Consider the following 17,825-nt stretch of genomic DNA (forward strand, 5'->3'; position numbering starts at 1 on the left):
GCACGCAATTAAGAGACTCATCAGATGTAACACTTTTTTCTTACCAAAAGTATTCCTAAGATGAAACTAAGGCTAAGAAACACCAGCCCCTGAAGAAATTGTAGAGGAATCAAATTAAATTCTGCAAGACACATCCAGACACTGTGGTCTGTTAGTACAACTGACTGCCTCCAGTGTTGTGCAGCATAGTCAAATTTCCTTTACAGCTAAAGCTTTTATCACTACAGGTCTTTATAATTCACAAGATTATGCCTTTTAAGTCTTAATACCATTGTTCTACCATCAAACTGAGCGAGGAAAAAACAGTCTGAAAAGTAATTCTTTACTTTCACTGTCAAAGTGCCAACATCTCCAGGGGAAGCAGGTGAAGTAAATACAGTAAATACAAACACTGGAATTTTCTTGGGTCATAGCTCTTGAAGCCTTGACAACATTTTCCAATACAAAGCAAACATAGCAAGACTGCTACACTGCACACATCGATACTCTGTGGGAATTGCACACATGTAAAATACGCTTCCTCGAGAAATATCTATTAGCTTCAAACCAGCTGCAGCTTTTTAGACAGAACCATAGCCTTGAAAAGGGGGAACAAGGCTTAAACTGGGGTACGTGAGCGGGGTTTATACGGCAGCGCTCACGTTTCGCGTCTGCTCTTTTCCAGCCTCCCCACAAACAAACCACCAGAGCAGAGCGTCGGCTTCTGGTGTCCAGGTCCCGTCCCTTCGCCCTGACCCCTCCCCTTTTACCGCTTCGTGGCTCAGACAATCCTCAGAAAACAAGGACCTGAAGCGCGGGACGGGAGAGGGGAGGCTGAGCCACTGCCCGCCCCGACCTTCATATCTACACACCCAAACCCCCAGTAAGACCCAATAAGACCCGGGTCGCCCGGCCCCGCCGCAGCCGCGGAAACTCCGCAGCCAGCACCCGCCGCCTCAAGACGGCCACTACGCACGCGCCCAACGGCCCTTCCCGACCGACAGCAAAATGAGCCAGTAGAATGAGGGGGGCGTCTCCGCCGCTGGCCAATCGCTGGGCGGCATGCCGGGGAGGGGCGGGCCGCGGTGCGGGAGCGCGGCGGTGGGCATGTGGCGGGTGCTGCTGGGGGCGCGGCGGCTGCTGCGGCCTCTCTGGGCCGCGGCGGGGGGCACCCTCCCGCCGGGGCCGCCCCCGTGGGTGGCCGGGGCTCCCCACGGGGGCTGCGCGGAGACGCGGGGCGCGGGAGGGGGCGGAGGCGGAGCCGGGGTGCTGGCGGCAGCGGCGGAGCGGCGCCAGGCAGCAGGTAGGGCCCAGCGAAGGGCGGCCGAGCCGGGCCGGGGGGAGGAGCCGCCGCGGTAAACCTGCGGGTCCTCTCGGTGCGCGACACCGAGGCCGTGGCCCTTTTGGGTTCCCGCTTGGTGCTTCGGCCTGGTTCTGCCGTGATTGTTGTTGAGCTTAATGGTTCTGGTTCTCAGCAGGCGGGCGGGGGAGCGCGGGCGCCGCGCAGGCCTCCCCAGCGGGCCGGGCGCTGCTCAGGCCCCGCAGGGCGGGGAGCGCCGCCGGCTGAGGCGCTGGGTAACGCGGTGTCAGATCCTCCGCAGGAGGCGAGGCGCTGGCCTGGCAGGCCCACGCGTGGCCGTGGGGCAGCACATCCAGGAGGCTGCCGACACCGACGGCCCTTGGCTCTGCCCGGCGCTCCAGCTCTGCGAAGTGGTGCCCTGAGCGAAACGTGGCGCCTCGGGAAGGAATTAACCGCTCGGGACAGGTGGGATCTCCTTCTGCGGCCGCGGGGAGATCCTGGGGTTGCCCAGTGCCGTGGAATCGCCCTTGGCTCGGCTGGGACCGCGGGCTTCGGGGTCACGACATGTGTGCTGAGCAGCGTCGCGCCCGAAGCCCCGCTGGGACGGGACGGGTCGGTGGCAGCGCAGACCAGCCCGTGTGTGGATACGGGCGGGAGCTGTTGTGAGGGCGGTGCTGCCGAGCTGGAGGTGTGTTTCTCTCGTAGACCCTCACAAAGAAATTTCCTCGTATAGATAGTGGGTTTAGTAGCACGGCGACTGGTTATGGATATAAGCGTTGTGTGCACGGAGCTGGTTTGTTGTTGTAGCTGTTCCACAAGTCTTTTCTAGCCTAGATCTGACCATGGCATTCAGTGTGGCAGAGGGTGCCTGGGGTTGTTTGGAACATTCGTTCCTTAAGTAGGCACCAGGGACTTCACATGTGGCTACCAGGCAAATATTTAACTTTTGTAACTGCTGTGTCTGGAGGAGCTGTGGCCGCTGCTAATTTTCTGCATGTGTGACCACAGCAAAGTTGAAAGAGTGCATGAGCCCCTAAGCTTAAAGGCTTTCATTTACAGAGATCTGATCCAATTTCATATCCCCATTCATGCAAATAATTGTATGTAGCTATTGTTCTTTTGTTTGACTTTTTCTTTATATTGGTAAATATAAAGCTTGGCTTTGTGCTAATGCTCGTTCTGCACTAATGTTCACTTTATAGTGGCAGGCGTGTGTTGCTGACAGATTCAAATTATGCCTTAAGTCTGCACCCAAGTTGCATCTACCTAATTAGGGCAAATTAGAAATAAACTGATTTAATGGTGGAGCAGAAGGTAGTTGCGCTAATTTACTGGTTTCTAAGCTGGCTTGCTTAAACTGTTGAAGGACTAAAGCTTTGTCTACAGTATGATAAGTCCTCTGTGGCAGAACAGGCTAGGGAAAAAGAAAAAGAAGTGGCTTTATTCATTGTGAAGATACAAAGTACCTTCTCGCTGCATCACATCAGCTCCATTTTCAATATATTGATTTAATCTACTTAAGATCTTACAGTAATTTCATCACATCATGTGTTATCACAGGCCTGTTGAAAAGTATTGTTCTGAAATATTTGTAATTTTGTCTGTTTTATTAATGTCTGTTGAAATACTTAGGTTTCATTCATCTCAATTGACAGATATCTGATGATGAGCATTGACTCTTAAGTACTAACAACAAGAAATAAGTAAGCTGCCTAAAAGAAATTTTGATTTTTGCTAGCTGCTATATCTAGTGATGGGATGTTATTTACCAAGAGAGTGCTTAGTTCTCAACTTTGGTTTTAAAAATTATTTTTAAAAATCTGCAGTTCATGTTACATTGTCAGTATCAAACCAAACTCCATAGTGAGTGGCTAGCTTAGGCTGTAATTTAGTTCATTGCTGTTTTATGCCATTTTAAGTGGTTGATTTTTGCAATTAAAAAGACAAATTGCCACTGCATTATTTTTTCTGTCTGTTCCAGATACTGTTCTTCCAAAGTTCAACATTGACTTTGTTGTAGCTCTGCTGAGGCAAGAAAATGCTAAAGATGTCTGTGTCATCCAGCTACCTCCAGAAATAAAATACTGCGATTACTTTATAATTGTGAGTGGATCTTCAACACGTCACCTCCATGCAATGGCACATTACATGCTGAAAATGGTAAGACGGTTCTTTCTGTACTTTCTGGGTTTTGAAGAATGGTTTTAAATGTTGATAAAGGAATTTTTCCAGGATTGCAAGTATAGGGGTGCACCAGACAAGATGAAGCGAATTATCCTTATGTCATTTAGTCTTGGATACATCTAGCAACTAACTGTCCTTTTTTCCTTTAGTGGTACTACTTGAAATATAGAGAATATATTTTAAAAATAGACCTCTCTGTATTGAGAGCAGAGATGACATTAGCACAGTTTGGTGGCTAGAACAAGAGTGATGTTAAATGGGGATGATGACCTGTGTCCACTTTTGTCTTCCATCCAAGCAAGCTTCATAGCTATTCCGACTTATTCAAAATAGCTTAATCTGACTATTCTCAAACTCTAATCCCTAAAATTTCCAGATTCTCAGGTATGTCATAAGGCTGGAAAAAAGATGGCATGTCAGGAGGCATAGGATCCCTTCATGGGCTTACTAAAGCAAACTGCTAGTTAATAGTCACCATACTGTGTGTGCACAGGAGGAAAGGAGAAGCAGCAGCAGCAGACATCCTTGCACAGAAATCTTGCACTGTTGGGCTTGGGCGGAATGTGAGCTTTTCAGTAAGAGAATAGAGGTCATAATAAAAATACAGGTAGAGCTTAGGAACAAAGGACCAGACTCAGGGAGGGAGAAACTTTATGCCCAGAAAAGAGCCACGTGACTTACAAAGCACAGTGTGAGGAATATGAGTAGCCCTCATCTCAATCAGCTGTCTGTACTCAACCCGCACTTCACCTTCTCTTCACACACTTTCCTTCCCTTCCTGACCCCATTTTTCCTTTGACTCTTGGTTTTACTTTCTTCCTTTCAGTCCCATTGGTTTCAGCTGTGAGACTTGAGGGGAAAAGGAGGTGGGATTGCTTTTCAGTGCCTTTCTCAGTAGGTGAGGGGAGTTTTTTGTAATCTCTGCAGGAACTGATGCATCTTTGCAAACTAAAATTTTACCTCAAGCTAGAAGTTGTATTAGTGTCATTGGAATGTACTCAATATAAGTGTTTAGTGTGTACTCTATTATTGAATAGCTTGCTAGTTTTAAATCAACAGTGCTCCACCTCCCCCAGACCAGGAGAGATCAGTGAATACCACCCACCCTGCAAAAATGTGGCTGTGCTACAGGTGGCTGCTCCCTCTTGTGGCTGTGGGAGCAGCTCTTCTGCAAGGGTAGAGCCTCTGGGGAGACATGGCGTCCTCCTTGGCAGCCTGAGAAACCGGGGAGCCCCACCAGGTGCCAAGAGGGGCTGAACTTGCCTGGCATTGACAGTTCTCTAGGCAAAAAGTAAGCTGAAGCTTAAGATGTAAAGCAGAGTAGGTGCTCAGGAGTGCTGCTGAGCAGCTGGCTAACTTTACCATTACAGTGCCTAAAACACCATGGTAATGCTGGTTTACGCTAAAATGCAGAGGTGCTCATGTGTAACGTGAAGTCTTCGTGCTTTTCTTCCAGTAGCTTGCAAATGGCAAAGTCCCAGCCACTGCTTACCCCTTCCCATCTGGTTTCTTGTTAGAGGAAGAACCTAACACTTGGCTTTATTATAACCTGTTCACTATTACACAGCCTTTAAAGACAAGGCTGAAGGAAGCTTCTAGTGCAGATCAGCCTTTGCCTCCTCTGTTACATAGCTGATGGCAGTGCACACTGGGCTCTTCAATATTTTAAGCAGACTTTCCGAGAGTCTTTGACAATGACCCATTTTTGAGGATATCTCACAGGCTATCTTAAGGAAAGGAAGGTAGAACTAGTTCTGAATTACATTTTGAAAGTTCTTAATTCTGGTCTGCAAACTGGGGCTGTTGTCCAGCAGCTAGCATTTTGTGGGAACGACCAGAGCAATTGAATTTTATGATAATTGTTTTCCCAGTGAAGGAGGACTCATTTGCTTGCCAGCCATGCTGTTTCAACCTGTTGTTTTGTCTTTCATGGCTGAAAGAACCATGCATTTTCGCTCTATGTTTCCGTGTGGCCTTGTGCTGAAATAAATGTTTAGGTTTGGGTTTTTTTTTTTTTAATTTCAGATTGAAAAAGGTTTCCATATTTTTTTATTAGCTGCTTAAACTAGAAATAAGGTAGAAATTTGAATAAAGGAGCTTTGTGAAGATGCAGCCGGTTTTTTTGGTTTTGTTTTTTTTCTTTTTTTTCTATTGATGCTTTTTGTAATGGTTATGGCCAGATCCAAACGAGACAGTACTTAAGCCTCTACTTGTCAAATTTCTTCAGCTCTGGTGGGTGCTTCTCTCAAGCTGTCATCTACAAAAGCTACCGTGTTGCATAGGGAACCAGCTGCCTTGTCCTGGCTGAACTTCTGCAGCCCAGCTTTGAGCTGCCTTCTCCCCTCTCTCGGTGCTTCCTAGCTTGGAAACCTGTGTGCCCGTCATGATTTACTCGCCTCTTGTAATGAGCGTTGAGGGTCTGCTCTCAAGAGACGGGAGGCTTGTTTGAGTGCCGTCCTCACGGTATGGGTTGAAACCTGTTTTCTCCCCACTCCCTCATCCGAGGATAAGCTTGGCAGCTCCATTTCTGCATCCTGAACTAGCCAATGTAAACCAACAATGAAAGGTGTCTGAAAGGAAATAAAACTTAGTGGTAATGGCAGTTACAGGGAACCTATAACTGAAAGACTAATGATAAGCAATTATATTCAATATTCATATTGAGAAAAAATTGCTAGCTATAAAATTAGCGCATAACAGGAATTCTGAGCATTAGAACACTAGATTTGATACTAAATCCCATTGGGAAATCTGTACTTATTTTCCACTGCTGCAAGTGTATATTAGTCTTTTTTTTGTGCAGAGCCGAGAACCAACACTGAGTGATCTAACCCATTTCGGATTTAGAACAACTCTAGGCAACTCAGCAAAGTGCAGTTTATCTGTTAGATTTGAGTGCTTTTAAATAAATGCAAAGTATTTAATTTTCTGCCATTGCTTCTCTCTCAGTACAAGCATCACAAAGAAGAAAGTGATCCTCATACTCAGATTGAAGGGAAAGAGACGGATGACTGGCTGTGCATTGATTTTGGTAAATATTTGTGAATCTGACAAATATGAAGTTCTGCATGAGCTCTTTGTTGAAGGAAGCATCTCACTGTGAACCCTGGTTGCTGTGGAGAATCCACAATACTCTGCTGTTTTAGAATTCCAGTTGTTATTGCTGGAACTCATTGAGATACTGAATAAATTTTCACTGAAGATCATTGGCACTGATAAGAAAGCAGTAGCTACTCTTCAGTGCCTAAAGCAGGATGGAAGAAATTGAAGGTAACAGTAGTGGAAAGAGAAAAGCTACTTCTGTCAGTTTTCTCTAGTTGAGATAATCCGTATCTGGGGGCTCTTTGTGTGCTGCCCTAACAGTGAACTGTTGAACAGCTTTTCCACTGTCCAGTTGACAGAGGGTAAAACCTCCGTCCTAAGAAATTGAGTTTAATTCTTTTATTCTACAAGTGCGAAACTCTCTACACAAACATGAAAGACTTTGCATTCAGAAAGCATTGCTCCTTCACTGCTAGCTCTAGAATCTCACCCTCTAACTTGGTGTTTTGGCTCAAAAGAGAGCGTGGGTGAGTGAGGAGCACTTCAGCCAGTGACATTAAGCCTTGCTTTACTGTCAGTTATTTTGATAGTTATAACTGAAAACTGATAGAAATTTAAGCGCATAACTAGAAAAAAGTGCATTAGAAGTACACTGGAATTAATATTCTCTACTGTTGTTTGCACAGAATTAATAAAAACCTGTAAGAAAAACCTTATGATGTTCAAGTTTGGACCTGCTTCACGATAAAAACCACCTGAGAAGCGTGAGCAACACACCTAAGGAAAATTACGTGGCCATAGCTGAATGTTGTTGGTAAAACAGGAAAGCTGGAAGTCCATCTGTAACCTTAGGGAGGGGACTCTCTCAAGTAAAATTTCTATGAGCTTATTTCCTTCTGTCTGCTAGAAGTCAAAGCTCCTTTGGTCTGGAGTCCTGTGATATTGTTTTACTTTAACCCAGAATTTTGTCCCTCTCATTCTCCTGGCTGTAGTCTTGGAGCCTTTTGAAGGACTGACCAATTCCTAACTCTGTTTGAGAACTGGAATCAGCAACTTGAGACCTCCACGAGCCGACCTGTTTTATCTGGCCAGAATGAGGGTAGACGACTTGAACTCTTTGTGCAGCTGGAAGCGTAGTAGTGCTTTACAGCTCCCATTAATTTATTGTGAATTTCTCTTCTGTGCAGGTAGCATAGTGATCCATTTCATGCTGCCAGAGACACGAGAGGTTTATGAATTGGAAAAGCTCTGGACTCTTGGTTCCTATGATGACCAGTTAACACAGATGACTCCACAGTCACTGCCAGAAGACTTTATATTTGGACTGAGTCCTGACAGCAGTGATCATCTTGAGAAAAGAACTTGATGCAGCTGCTGCGTGGAAAGAGAAATGAGTGTGTATTCACAGACCTGAGAGACGTACAGTCTTGATTACTGACCTTAACAGTCGCTACAGTTGATCAGTACCAGTGTATTTATTGGATGTGCCTAGGTACAGATCTGAACAAGCTACAAAAATTAATAAGAGTCATAGAACAATTAAGATTGGATTCAGTCTTACGGGTGTTCTACAACTGTAAAAATATCAAAGGCGGAATCCTATCATATGGGAGCTTCCTGAGGGAGTCACTGTCTCAACGGAGTTTGCAGTGAGAAGACCAGAGCAAAGCCAGGTGCCTACCCTGGAACTCCTGCTTGGCCTCTACAGTTTTTCTAGTGTCTTTGAAAGACTTGACTATAGTGGCAGTGCAAAAAAGGCTTGAGTGCTGCAAGGAAAAACTACGTGAGATAATACAGTGTAGATGAAGCTTCTTGTATTAAACCACTTGCTTCTTGTCACAGTGAAGCAAGTCATGCTCTGAGTTGAAGGAAAAAACAGACTGGTGTTACTGAGTACATAGAAGCCAAGAGCAGCAGTGACAAATAAATGTGTCTTGAGTTAACAATAAGTCAGTTTTTCAGCCAAGGCCAATTTGGTTTTAATAACGATAAAAAAACAACCTGAAGAGCTTCAATTCCTTGTCTTCAGGTTAAAACACTCAGCTCATTCTGAGTGTGCAGTTGGCCCCTCTCCTAGTTTTCCTCTCACCTAGTTTCTGGAAAAGGACACAGAGGCAATGCTGTGGCAGTGTGAACCTTCAGCTCCTTTGAAGCAGGCGAAAGTAGTTCTGAAGGAAGCCCTGAGTCACTGGACATTATTTGCTGCTAACGGACTGTTCGGCACCTTCAGAAGTCATTGCTCAGTGTGTCTTTAGTCTGACTGCTGCATGGTCTGATAACCAGTTAGAACTTCAAGATTGTAGCAAGCCTTATCCATGTAAGACAAAATGCTTTTCTCCACTATGGTACAGGGCTTTCATCACTACGTGAGGTTCTCTTCCTTCTGGAGAAGCTTGCTGTGCTGTGCATCAGGAAGCAGCAACAGTAGATCGTGAGGGTAATCACCTTTTTCCTCCATAGCCCCACAAACTACTTCAAGCCCTGTCTGCATCTCTTCCCTGCACAGCAGCTGCTGTTTGCAATGCTCAAAGAAAGTGACCTTGGGTTTTGTGCCTGTGATGTTCAGGAAGAAGGGAGAGTGTGGGTGGGTGAGGTTTTTTTTTTTTAAATAATAAAGTAAAAGTCTTCTCCCTCATTTCAGACTGGTCATTTTCTTGCTGTGTCCAGCCTCTCTTCTGCCCCAAGTTCACCTGCTGTTTGATATGAGGCAGCAAATAGTTCTGCAAATTGAGCAAGAAGCATTTATTAAATGTAGTTAAACTATGCAGATAAAACATCTTTGCCCATGAAATAAAGATATTGGTGGTAAGACTTGACTGCAAAGAAAGATTTTCAAAATGCTTCATGATGCTTGTCAAAAAGTCATCCACATGGGGGAAAGATAACCTTGGCTGTCTTACAGAGATGGGTTCTAAATCAGGCATTTCCTCCTAGGAGGGGTACGTAGGAGTAAGTTTGGATCATTCCCTGAAACTGTTTGCCTTTTACTGCTGAAGATAAGTTCTACAAGATGAATAGAGGCAGGTTCAGCAAACATTACACCGTTACATGAACCTGCCTTAAGTAACCAGAACCACATGCAGTATCCTGTCTCAAAGAACACAGCAACAAAAGAACACCCAGAAAAGAACAGTAAGAGAGGAAACAGCTTCCATGTGAACAGAATGGGACTTGCAGCTGAAAAGGGGAAATAATCTGGAAGACAAGATAAAAAAAAAAATAACCGAGACAAAACCCAGTAAAATAAATGAAAAAGTATAACTGAATTTACTGCCAAAGCATGTTGTAAAGAGGAGTTATATGGAACATCCAGTAGTTGCTGTTAAATAATCAGAAGTGCCAGCTCAGGAAAAGAGGTTCTTCACTCTGCATCATCATCTGTGCCTCAGGCTGGTTACCTGCCAGGCTTGGGAGCCTTTGGCCTGACTGCCTGAGACCTGGGAATTAAAGTGTAAGTGATTGGTGCTAAGCAACATTAAACCCCTTTGGAAGGAAAACATCTGGTAATGGTTTCATTTCTACCAATCAGATGATTTCTGTGTAAAATAAAAGTACTGAGCATCTTGTCCAATGAGTCAAGATTCATCCTGTACAGAGTTATGTGCAAGTTTGGCTCCGTGCAGGATCCCTTGATGATGGATTGAACAGGAGAAACAGTGACCAAGGTGTAGCTTTCATCATCATTTCACTGATTTCTTGCATTGCATTTAAGTGAGTTTGTTATCAAGCAGTGTTTGTGTTGATCAGTTGAGCTAACGCCTGTTACAGCCCAGCTTGAGTCCTTACTCCACAGTTTTCCATGTTTGTATAAAAATCCTGTGCCCTAGGACCATGTCAAGACCATGCTGTCCTGCACAGCATACATGCTTCATTTAATGGAAACTAATACAAAGAGCGCATGCCTTTGGAATTGCAGCTCAGGAATAAAAGCTTTGGAAGGTTAGAAGCAAACAAAAAGCATCATGATTAAGCAAATGCTTAAAGCAATCAGGGGTTTAGTTGTCACAAAAGCACCAGCAATACAGAGGAAGGCTTAGCTTTTTGTGTTGCTCAAATGGCAGGGAGGCCTGTTCTGAGAAGATAGCTCAGTATTGGCATCATGAGCTTCAAGTTCCCTGTGAAATGCAATATCCTATGGAACACCTCTGCTATGAGGACAGGCTGAGAGAGTTGGGGTTGTTCAGCCTGGAGAAGAGAAAGCTCCAGGGAGACCTTGTTGCAGCCTTTCAGTACTTAAAAGAGGCCTATAAGAAAGATGGGGACAGACTTTTAGCAGGGCCTGTTGTGATAGGACATGGGGTAATGGTTTTAAACTAAAGGAGGGGAGATTCAGGCTGGACATGAGGAAGAATTTTTTTTTTTTTTTACAATGAGGGTGGTGAAACACTGGCACAGGTTGCCCAGAGAGGTGGTAGATGCTGGTATGTCCCTGGAGACATTCAAAGCCAGGCTGGACGGGGCTCTGAGCAACCTGATCTAGTTGAAGATGTCCCTGCTCAGAGCAGGGGGGTTGGACTAGATGGCCTGTGAAGGTCCCTTCCAACCCAAACTATTCTATGATTCTGCAGACACCAGTTCTTCAATTCCCTCTTTCTGCTGGTTGGTCCCAGCAAATGAGCTGAAGACAAGTGGGAGAATGCAAGAGGTTGGAAAACAAGTTTGGTTTTCCACTCCTCTTTAAAAGATACAGAATTATATTACGGATGACACTTCTTCATTCCTCAAGCCCTCCCTCACACTTTAAAGTGTTCAGTTAAACATCTAGTCTCATTTCTATTCTAAATAATGTTGACAAGGATCTAAATGGAGAGGCAGTACCACCTCACTGGAATTGGTGTGCGTTTGGGCAGTGGTGGTAGGAGTGAGGTACAGGTTGCCATCACATTTGCTTGCTAGTGTGACTGGTTCTGCCTATCCTGGACTTTAGGGCCATGGTCATTACACAGCTTCATCACACTGACAGCACCAAAATGAAGATTAGGTAAAAAGGAGCCCCCTCCCAAAAAAAAAGAAAAAAAAAGTTTACCATTCAGATCTTGCTTCAAACCTGTTGAAGATTTTCATGTTTGCCCTGGGTCACAACTGTTGAACACACATCCCTTCCACAGCAAACCAGCCTAAATGATCTGCATAAGACTGAGACCATGAACTATAGGTTGTACTCCAGACTGTATGGCATCGGTATATGAGAAGGCAATGAATTATAAGCCACAGAAGTCACTGCTTGTAGTGCAAACATGTCACCTGGCTGCTGGATGGCCTGGCAGCTATGGGATACCTGCGGGTGACTGCTCGTCCTTATCCGGTTATTAGAACAGCCTGTCCCTGTGCCTCGTTACTTTAAAAAAACACCACACAACTTTATCTGATGATAGGAGTTAAACTCTTTATTCCATTCAGAGGCATCTGGCAAGTGGAGCTGCATTGGGGGGCACATTACAGATGAAAAATGATCCATACTTTGTGGATATTGAAATCATTTACAGTATTCACTTTCTAGCTATTCCCAAATACTCCAAATTACCAAGTCTCAATTGAAAAGAAAAACATGATTTACCATACTAAGTCTAGAAATTTAAGAGGTGACAGTATTTAAATCAGCAGATGTAAATGCAGCGCTTATTTGTAAAGTAATTTTTATGGAAAATAATGAAGTCAAATCCTTCTCAAATGTTAAGAAAGGAACGTCAGACTGACTTAAGCCTCAACAAAAATTAAAACGCTATGAACTTTTCATACTTCAGTAATTTTAAATTCATTGTAAGAAAAAAAAAATTACCCTAAAGGCTAGATGAAGGTCACTGTCAAAAAAGGAAAAGAAACTCATTTTTTTTCTTCACTAAAACTACAACGTAAGTTTGTGGTTTTTAAACCGATTAGTAAAGAAGAGATGCAGGAAAAACACTTCAGACCATTTTCAAAATTATCTAATCTGTACAACAATGATCTTTGGGAAAATTATCTAGTCTATGCAGTAATGCCTCTATTTCAACATGAACCTAAGAGGTAGATAACAAAATGATGAAACAAATGTTTTTGCTCGTTGTGCCCCTCAAATCAGTGCAGCATGGTGATTCTGATCATCTCATGCACAAAAAAACATCACAAAAAAAAAGGTTCAGAGGTAATAGCATGGCTCTGTCGACCACACGCATACAGGCGCGCACGCGCACACACACACACACAGCAGTCTTTATGCACCATGTGTTGCCACATTTTTTTTTTTTTCTTAAACTGAGGTAGACTGAAGTTTATTGTAGAAACTTGAATGTGTCACTATTACCACAATCATCATTCAAATTACATTCGGAAATTAAAAAATTTGGTAACTTTCCTGTTATCCCTGCCTTTTGACTTTTTTTTTTTTCCTCCTTCTCTAATGGTTGGTTGCAGAATGTGCATAAATCCTGCTGCATCTATTATAAGCCAGGCTATAGAGGTGGTTGTTTTGCTTGGTTTCTTTTTTTCTTGTAATAGTTTTTCAAACCTTCAAAGTGGCTTAGTGTGGCCCATAACAGCGGCTGGATATGTAAACTTAGCCTTTCATTATCTTTCAATGTGATCAAACACTGTTTGACCTTCCCCCATCGTGGTAACTGAAAGCAGTATGATGTGATCTGCGCGCAGCGGAGACACTTCTGGCCTCAAACCCGCTCGAGCAGATCGAGTGTTCTATCAAACTGAAGATGAAGCTTGCTCTTTGAACAAAATGGCAAAGTCCAAATGGGCTGCAAATGGTTAAATGTAGCATTATTAGGTAGTGATGGTCAAAGGCACAAAGGGTTCATGCACTCAATCAAGTAGCACAAAAAAAAAATTCAGCCTCTTGCAGCCTTCTAAATTTTTTCCCCCAACCCCAGCCTCTTGCCATCACTTCCTTGTCCTGTTCCCAAAAAAGTACCGTCACAAACTTTTTCATCCCATCTTAAAAGAAAACTAAACGGCATTGCTGCTATCAGAATGTTGGCATCATTCACTATCTTTTGAACATTCACTGAATTTTTTTTTAAACAAATGATGGTGTTGAAGCCCTCAGAAAATCTGAGGCTGTGTTTTTTTTTACCCACCTTACTCCCATCAGCCAGCAGCTAGAAATGCTCTACTATATTTTTCCCCGATAAGTCTGTAGCACTCCTGGCTGGTGGCTGATCAAATTTTAATTTTTTTAAAAAAATAAAATGCTCAAGAACTATTAGCTTTATAAAGTATACAAAATACCAAAAAAAAAAAAAAGCAAAAAAGGAACAATTTCTCATTGAGGTACTAAATGCCTGAGGTAGTTTAGTAAAATGCATATTTATCTTTTTATGCCCTGGCCAACACCATTCAACACTTCCCTTAGGTTATTCATGGCAGTGTTATGTAAAAATGCAACCAAATTATTTTTAAAAAATGCCACTTGTTTTAACATTGGGACTAACACTTAAACTCTTGTCAATACCCTTGCTCTAACCCTAGCCCACCCAGAATCCCACCCTCCAAATGTGTTTTTTCTTTTATAGCTGGACTTATAAGAGCAATGCCTTTTCTTTTTTTTTCTTTTTTTTTCTTTTCTTTTTTTTTTTTCTTTTTTAAACCAGTGAACTCAGAAGAGAAAGCTTCATTAAACCAAGTTCTAAAATTGTTGGGGAATAATAAGAACAATAAAAAAGACTAACAAGTTTATGTTAAATTGTGAGAATAGAACAAAAGGGAAGTGAAGGGGTCCTTATTTTAAAGCTGGGTTTCAAAAGTTTGAGAGAGCCTAAAGAATACATTCTCAGAGACAGCGTTCAACGGTTGCCTGGTCCTCAAACAGGTGATTGGCTTGGTGGATCTTCTGCATATAACTTCAACAGGTGCTCACCACCCGTCTCTGTCGCACAGTCTGTCTTTGGTCTGGCATCTGTCTCTGATGGGCCATTTCCTAAACCTTTATTTTCGTCTTGGCTGAGGCTGTCCGCTTTGCAATGTTTTTTGCTGTTGCTGCTGCCTTCTTACCTGAGCCAGTATTTCCTGAATTTTTCTCTGAGCAAGCTGAAGGAGATAAAGAAGAAACAACCCATCATGATGCCATGCCACAGACACTGCTGTTTACGATTGACTATAGATGCTACTGGGATTAAGAAAATCCAGAATAACTAAACTCCTAGTACTGACGAGATTACTCATTAGTTAAATACACTTGGGTTTGTCATGATGAACAATTTAAAATTAAATTTTTCTTCTTATTCCACCTACCACAACTACCTGCGTGGTCAGTTTTCACATCTGTAGTACAGAAAGCAGGAGCATAGGAAGATGATTACCGACATTATGATTACTGAAGCTACAGGCTACTTTCATTTTCCTCCTCTGGACATACTAGTGTTTTATAAGAACCACTGTTCTCATAGAGAGTGGACCTTTTTTTTTTTTATATATATACCAGGGAATCTGGAAGGTCAGACTGACAAGACTTACCAGCTCTCCCATCTCCTTTCTGAACTACAAGTCATCTGTAGCAAAGTGGCAAAAGGAATTGGTCTGAACTGAGAGTTAAACGAGGGAAGGACTCTCGTGATCCTTTTCTTTATGATATTAAATCAACAGATTAGGCAATGTGGACAAGTCACATACATACATGGAGCTCTTGCCAGATACAAGATGGTTTGTATCTCCCATCTGAATTTCAGTCTGATCACAACTTGGGTTTTCTTTTGCTTTGAAAGTTTTAGCAGTGCCAGAGCCCACATATATTTGTAGGAGAATTTAAGAAGATTGTTTGATATAAGTAAAAGTGCAATTGTTATAAATCTCTCCCACAGGCATAAGGAAGGTTTATCACAGCAAGACAATTAGAGGAGCCTGCCAAGCAGTGCTTTCTGTATCCTGAGTAAAAGTCTTCTGTCCCTTGGCTCTGCACGTGGATATAAAAGAAGATACCATAGAAACATCAAGGTAATACAGAAATTCATTCCAGTTCTCCTACCTGGCATGCATAGAAGTGACCAGTTATTTTCACAACCACCTGATCATTTTCATCAGGTGTCTGGTCACGAGGAACTACAACTTCTGCACTTGTCAAGTTTTGAAGCTCATTTACCTATAAACGGATAGCAGAAGTCAGGAATTCTAAAACGAGCAAGTATCCCACAACCACCAAACTTTAAAGATGTGCTGACCACAGACACACCACCCTCTAAGTTACATTTAAAAAAAGAAACCCACTAACAGAAAGCATCTTTGTGCAGCAGTGTGCACTTTCCCAGATGAGCCTCTTGTGTCTCTAACATAAATTAGCACCACGTTCTCTAGGTTTGTAGAAGTGTTTCAAAGGCTAAATACAACACACAGAGGTGTTAAATACATGACTTAAAAAAAGCAAATAGATGCCACAGTGTTTACAGTTCAGTTCACAAGTTTAAACTCAGAAAACTCATACGATGCAAGGAAGCAAAAAAAAAAGTCCAAGTATTTACACATTTTTCCTTGAAAAACTTCCACAAGATGGAGAACTCCAGACAGAACAACGAGAAGCATCCAAATTATTTTCAGTAGCCTATCAGCTTCCATAGTGTTAAGTAGAGGTATGGTTAGAGTCTTCCTCCTGCTTACACTCATTTTATTTTAGAAATGCATAGCATTATTTAATCAAAAATGTTTTAGATGAACAACTTTTCAGAAGTGTTTGTCCTTAAACCTCTTACCACTGCAAGTAATGAATGAGGCAGCTTTGCCTCCTGACGCTTAAATTCAAGACCCCATTGCACTGAGAGGTGGAGACCCAAGACTGAACCCCCCTTTCTTTGAAAATATCAGCCAGTTTGGGTTTTACAACCATAGGAAGATTCTAGAGTATCGGCACCTTTTCAGGATTGAAAAATCTCGGTGATGTTATTTTATGCAACAAACTAAGCCTAAGAAATGCCGTTAGTTAAGTTGAAGAAAAAAAATATTGTAATATTGAGGTCTGAACACATCTTAATTTCCTGCCACTAGAAATTATGCTTTCACTCAGTTTTGGCCAGAAATGCCACCTTTGGACACATGAGATTTCATTTCAATTGAGATTAGCGAAAGCTTTTTACAAAATCTGGCATAAGATTATGTTCACAGAAGCAGGTCTTTGGTGGGAACATATGCATTCTAAATAGAAGATCTACATTTCTATTAATAAAAGCCTTGTAGATCTGACTGGGACTATCAATTTTTGTTAGACTTTTTTTTTCTTTTAAGATGAAATAAATCATTCTATGAGGTCAACTTCTCTTGACCCCCGCACTACAAGAAAGGAAAACTTAACAAGTACAGCTAAGAAAATAGCACCTGCTTTAATGTAACTTCAAAGGATTCTCTATTAGTTAGCTAAATGTTTAAACCCTATGCATATATACACACACTGAAATAAGAAACATAACTGAACACAAAAAGTTTTATTTCAGCTACTTACTGTTTTGCCTCCTTTACCAATAACTCTACCAGCAGCATAGGATGGCACTTTTATATGAGCCTCAAGTTTCACTTCTTCTTTAGGTCCAAAGAAATTTTCTTCTTTAAGTTTTCCATAGATTCTCCCTTGAGCCTGCAAAAAAAAAAAAAAAATGCTTTTAGTTAGAGAATGTGTTTATTGAAATCTAGTTAACGTCAAGAAATTCCACAGAAAGGAGAATTCTCAGTACATGACCCTAACAAAACATTTTGCCTGAGAAATACAAAACCTATTTTTCTAAAATAAGTTTTTGTACCAAAATAGGAAACACCACTGTCCAGCTTTAAAGATTGCATGACAAACCAGGGAATAATGGAGCAATTTAACTGAGATCATTATTATTATTATGCTTTTCGGTAGAAATATTGCTTTTAAAAGAAACTATTACATCTCTGTAAAGAGTGGTTGAGAGAACTGTCTGGCTGAAGCAGTTTTATTGCACCCAGAAGCACAGAATGCAATTAATTGGCTGAGAAAACTTTTCTTTTAAGGATGCTAAACTAAAGATTAAAAAAAAAAAAAAAAAAAAGAGGCTAACCACAACCTCCCCAAACAAGTTATAGTATAAATACTCAAATTAGAGCAAACAGCTTACTTTTACAATCCATTACAACATGTTGTTTAAAAATAAATAATTCTGAGTTTGCTCAATTTTCTGAAGTGAAAAATCAAACTGCCTAGATCTAACTAGCACCATGGGAACAGTGTAACACTGACCAGCACACAGTTCCCTTTTCTGGGGAATACACAAGTAAAATGTCCACTGAGACTAAACTCATGAATCTTGCTGATTTTAAAACACATTTATTTCCTTATTCCCTGCAATTGATCAGTGAATTTTTGAGAAATGGTAACTAGATCTTCTATTCT

The 17,825-nt window shown here is 42.1% G+C and overlaps 3 protein-coding genes across 4 annotated transcripts in view; 1 reads left to right on the top strand and 2 right to left on the bottom strand.

Annotated features, from left to right (window-relative positions):
- Positions 1-17,825, bottom strand: part of HYCC1 (hyccin PI4KA lipid kinase complex subunit 1) — a 364,011-nt gene that overhangs the window by 146,698 nt on the left and 199,488 nt on the right. The gene's annotated exons all lie outside the window — the stretch shown is intronic.
- Positions 1,042-9,880, top strand: MALSU1 (mitochondrial assembly of ribosomal large subunit 1). The gene is made up of 4 exons (XM_065628635.1): positions 1,042-1,282; positions 3,261-3,439; positions 6,413-6,494; positions 7,693-9,880. The coding sequence occupies exons 1-4, from the start codon at positions 1,042-1,044 to the stop codon at positions 7,869-7,871; spliced, it is 681 nt and encodes a 226-aa protein (XP_065484707.1). The 3' UTR covers positions 7,872-9,880.
- The window catches only part of IGF2BP3 (insulin like growth factor 2 mRNA binding protein 3), a 115,128-nt gene continuing 111,440 nt past the window's right edge, over positions 14,138-17,825 (bottom strand). For both annotated transcript variants that reach the window (XM_065628231.1, XM_065628232.1), the window contains 3 exons: positions 16,917-17,048; positions 15,456-15,569; positions 14,138-14,521 (listed from right to left, as the gene is read on the bottom strand). In XM_065628231.1, coding sequence (XP_065484303.1) covers positions 14,420-14,521; positions 15,456-15,569; positions 16,917-17,048 — 348 coding nt within the window. In that variant the 3' untranslated portion in view covers positions 14,138-14,419. The remainder of the gene's footprint in view (positions 14,522-15,455; positions 15,570-16,916; positions 17,049-17,825) is intronic.

This window comes from Caloenas nicobarica, chromosome 2 (assembly GCF_036013445.1).
Source record: "Caloenas nicobarica isolate bCalNic1 chromosome 2, bCalNic1.hap1, whole genome shotgun sequence".
In the NCBI taxonomy this organism is placed as follows: domain Eukaryota; kingdom Metazoa; phylum Chordata; class Aves; order Columbiformes; family Columbidae; genus Caloenas; species Caloenas nicobarica.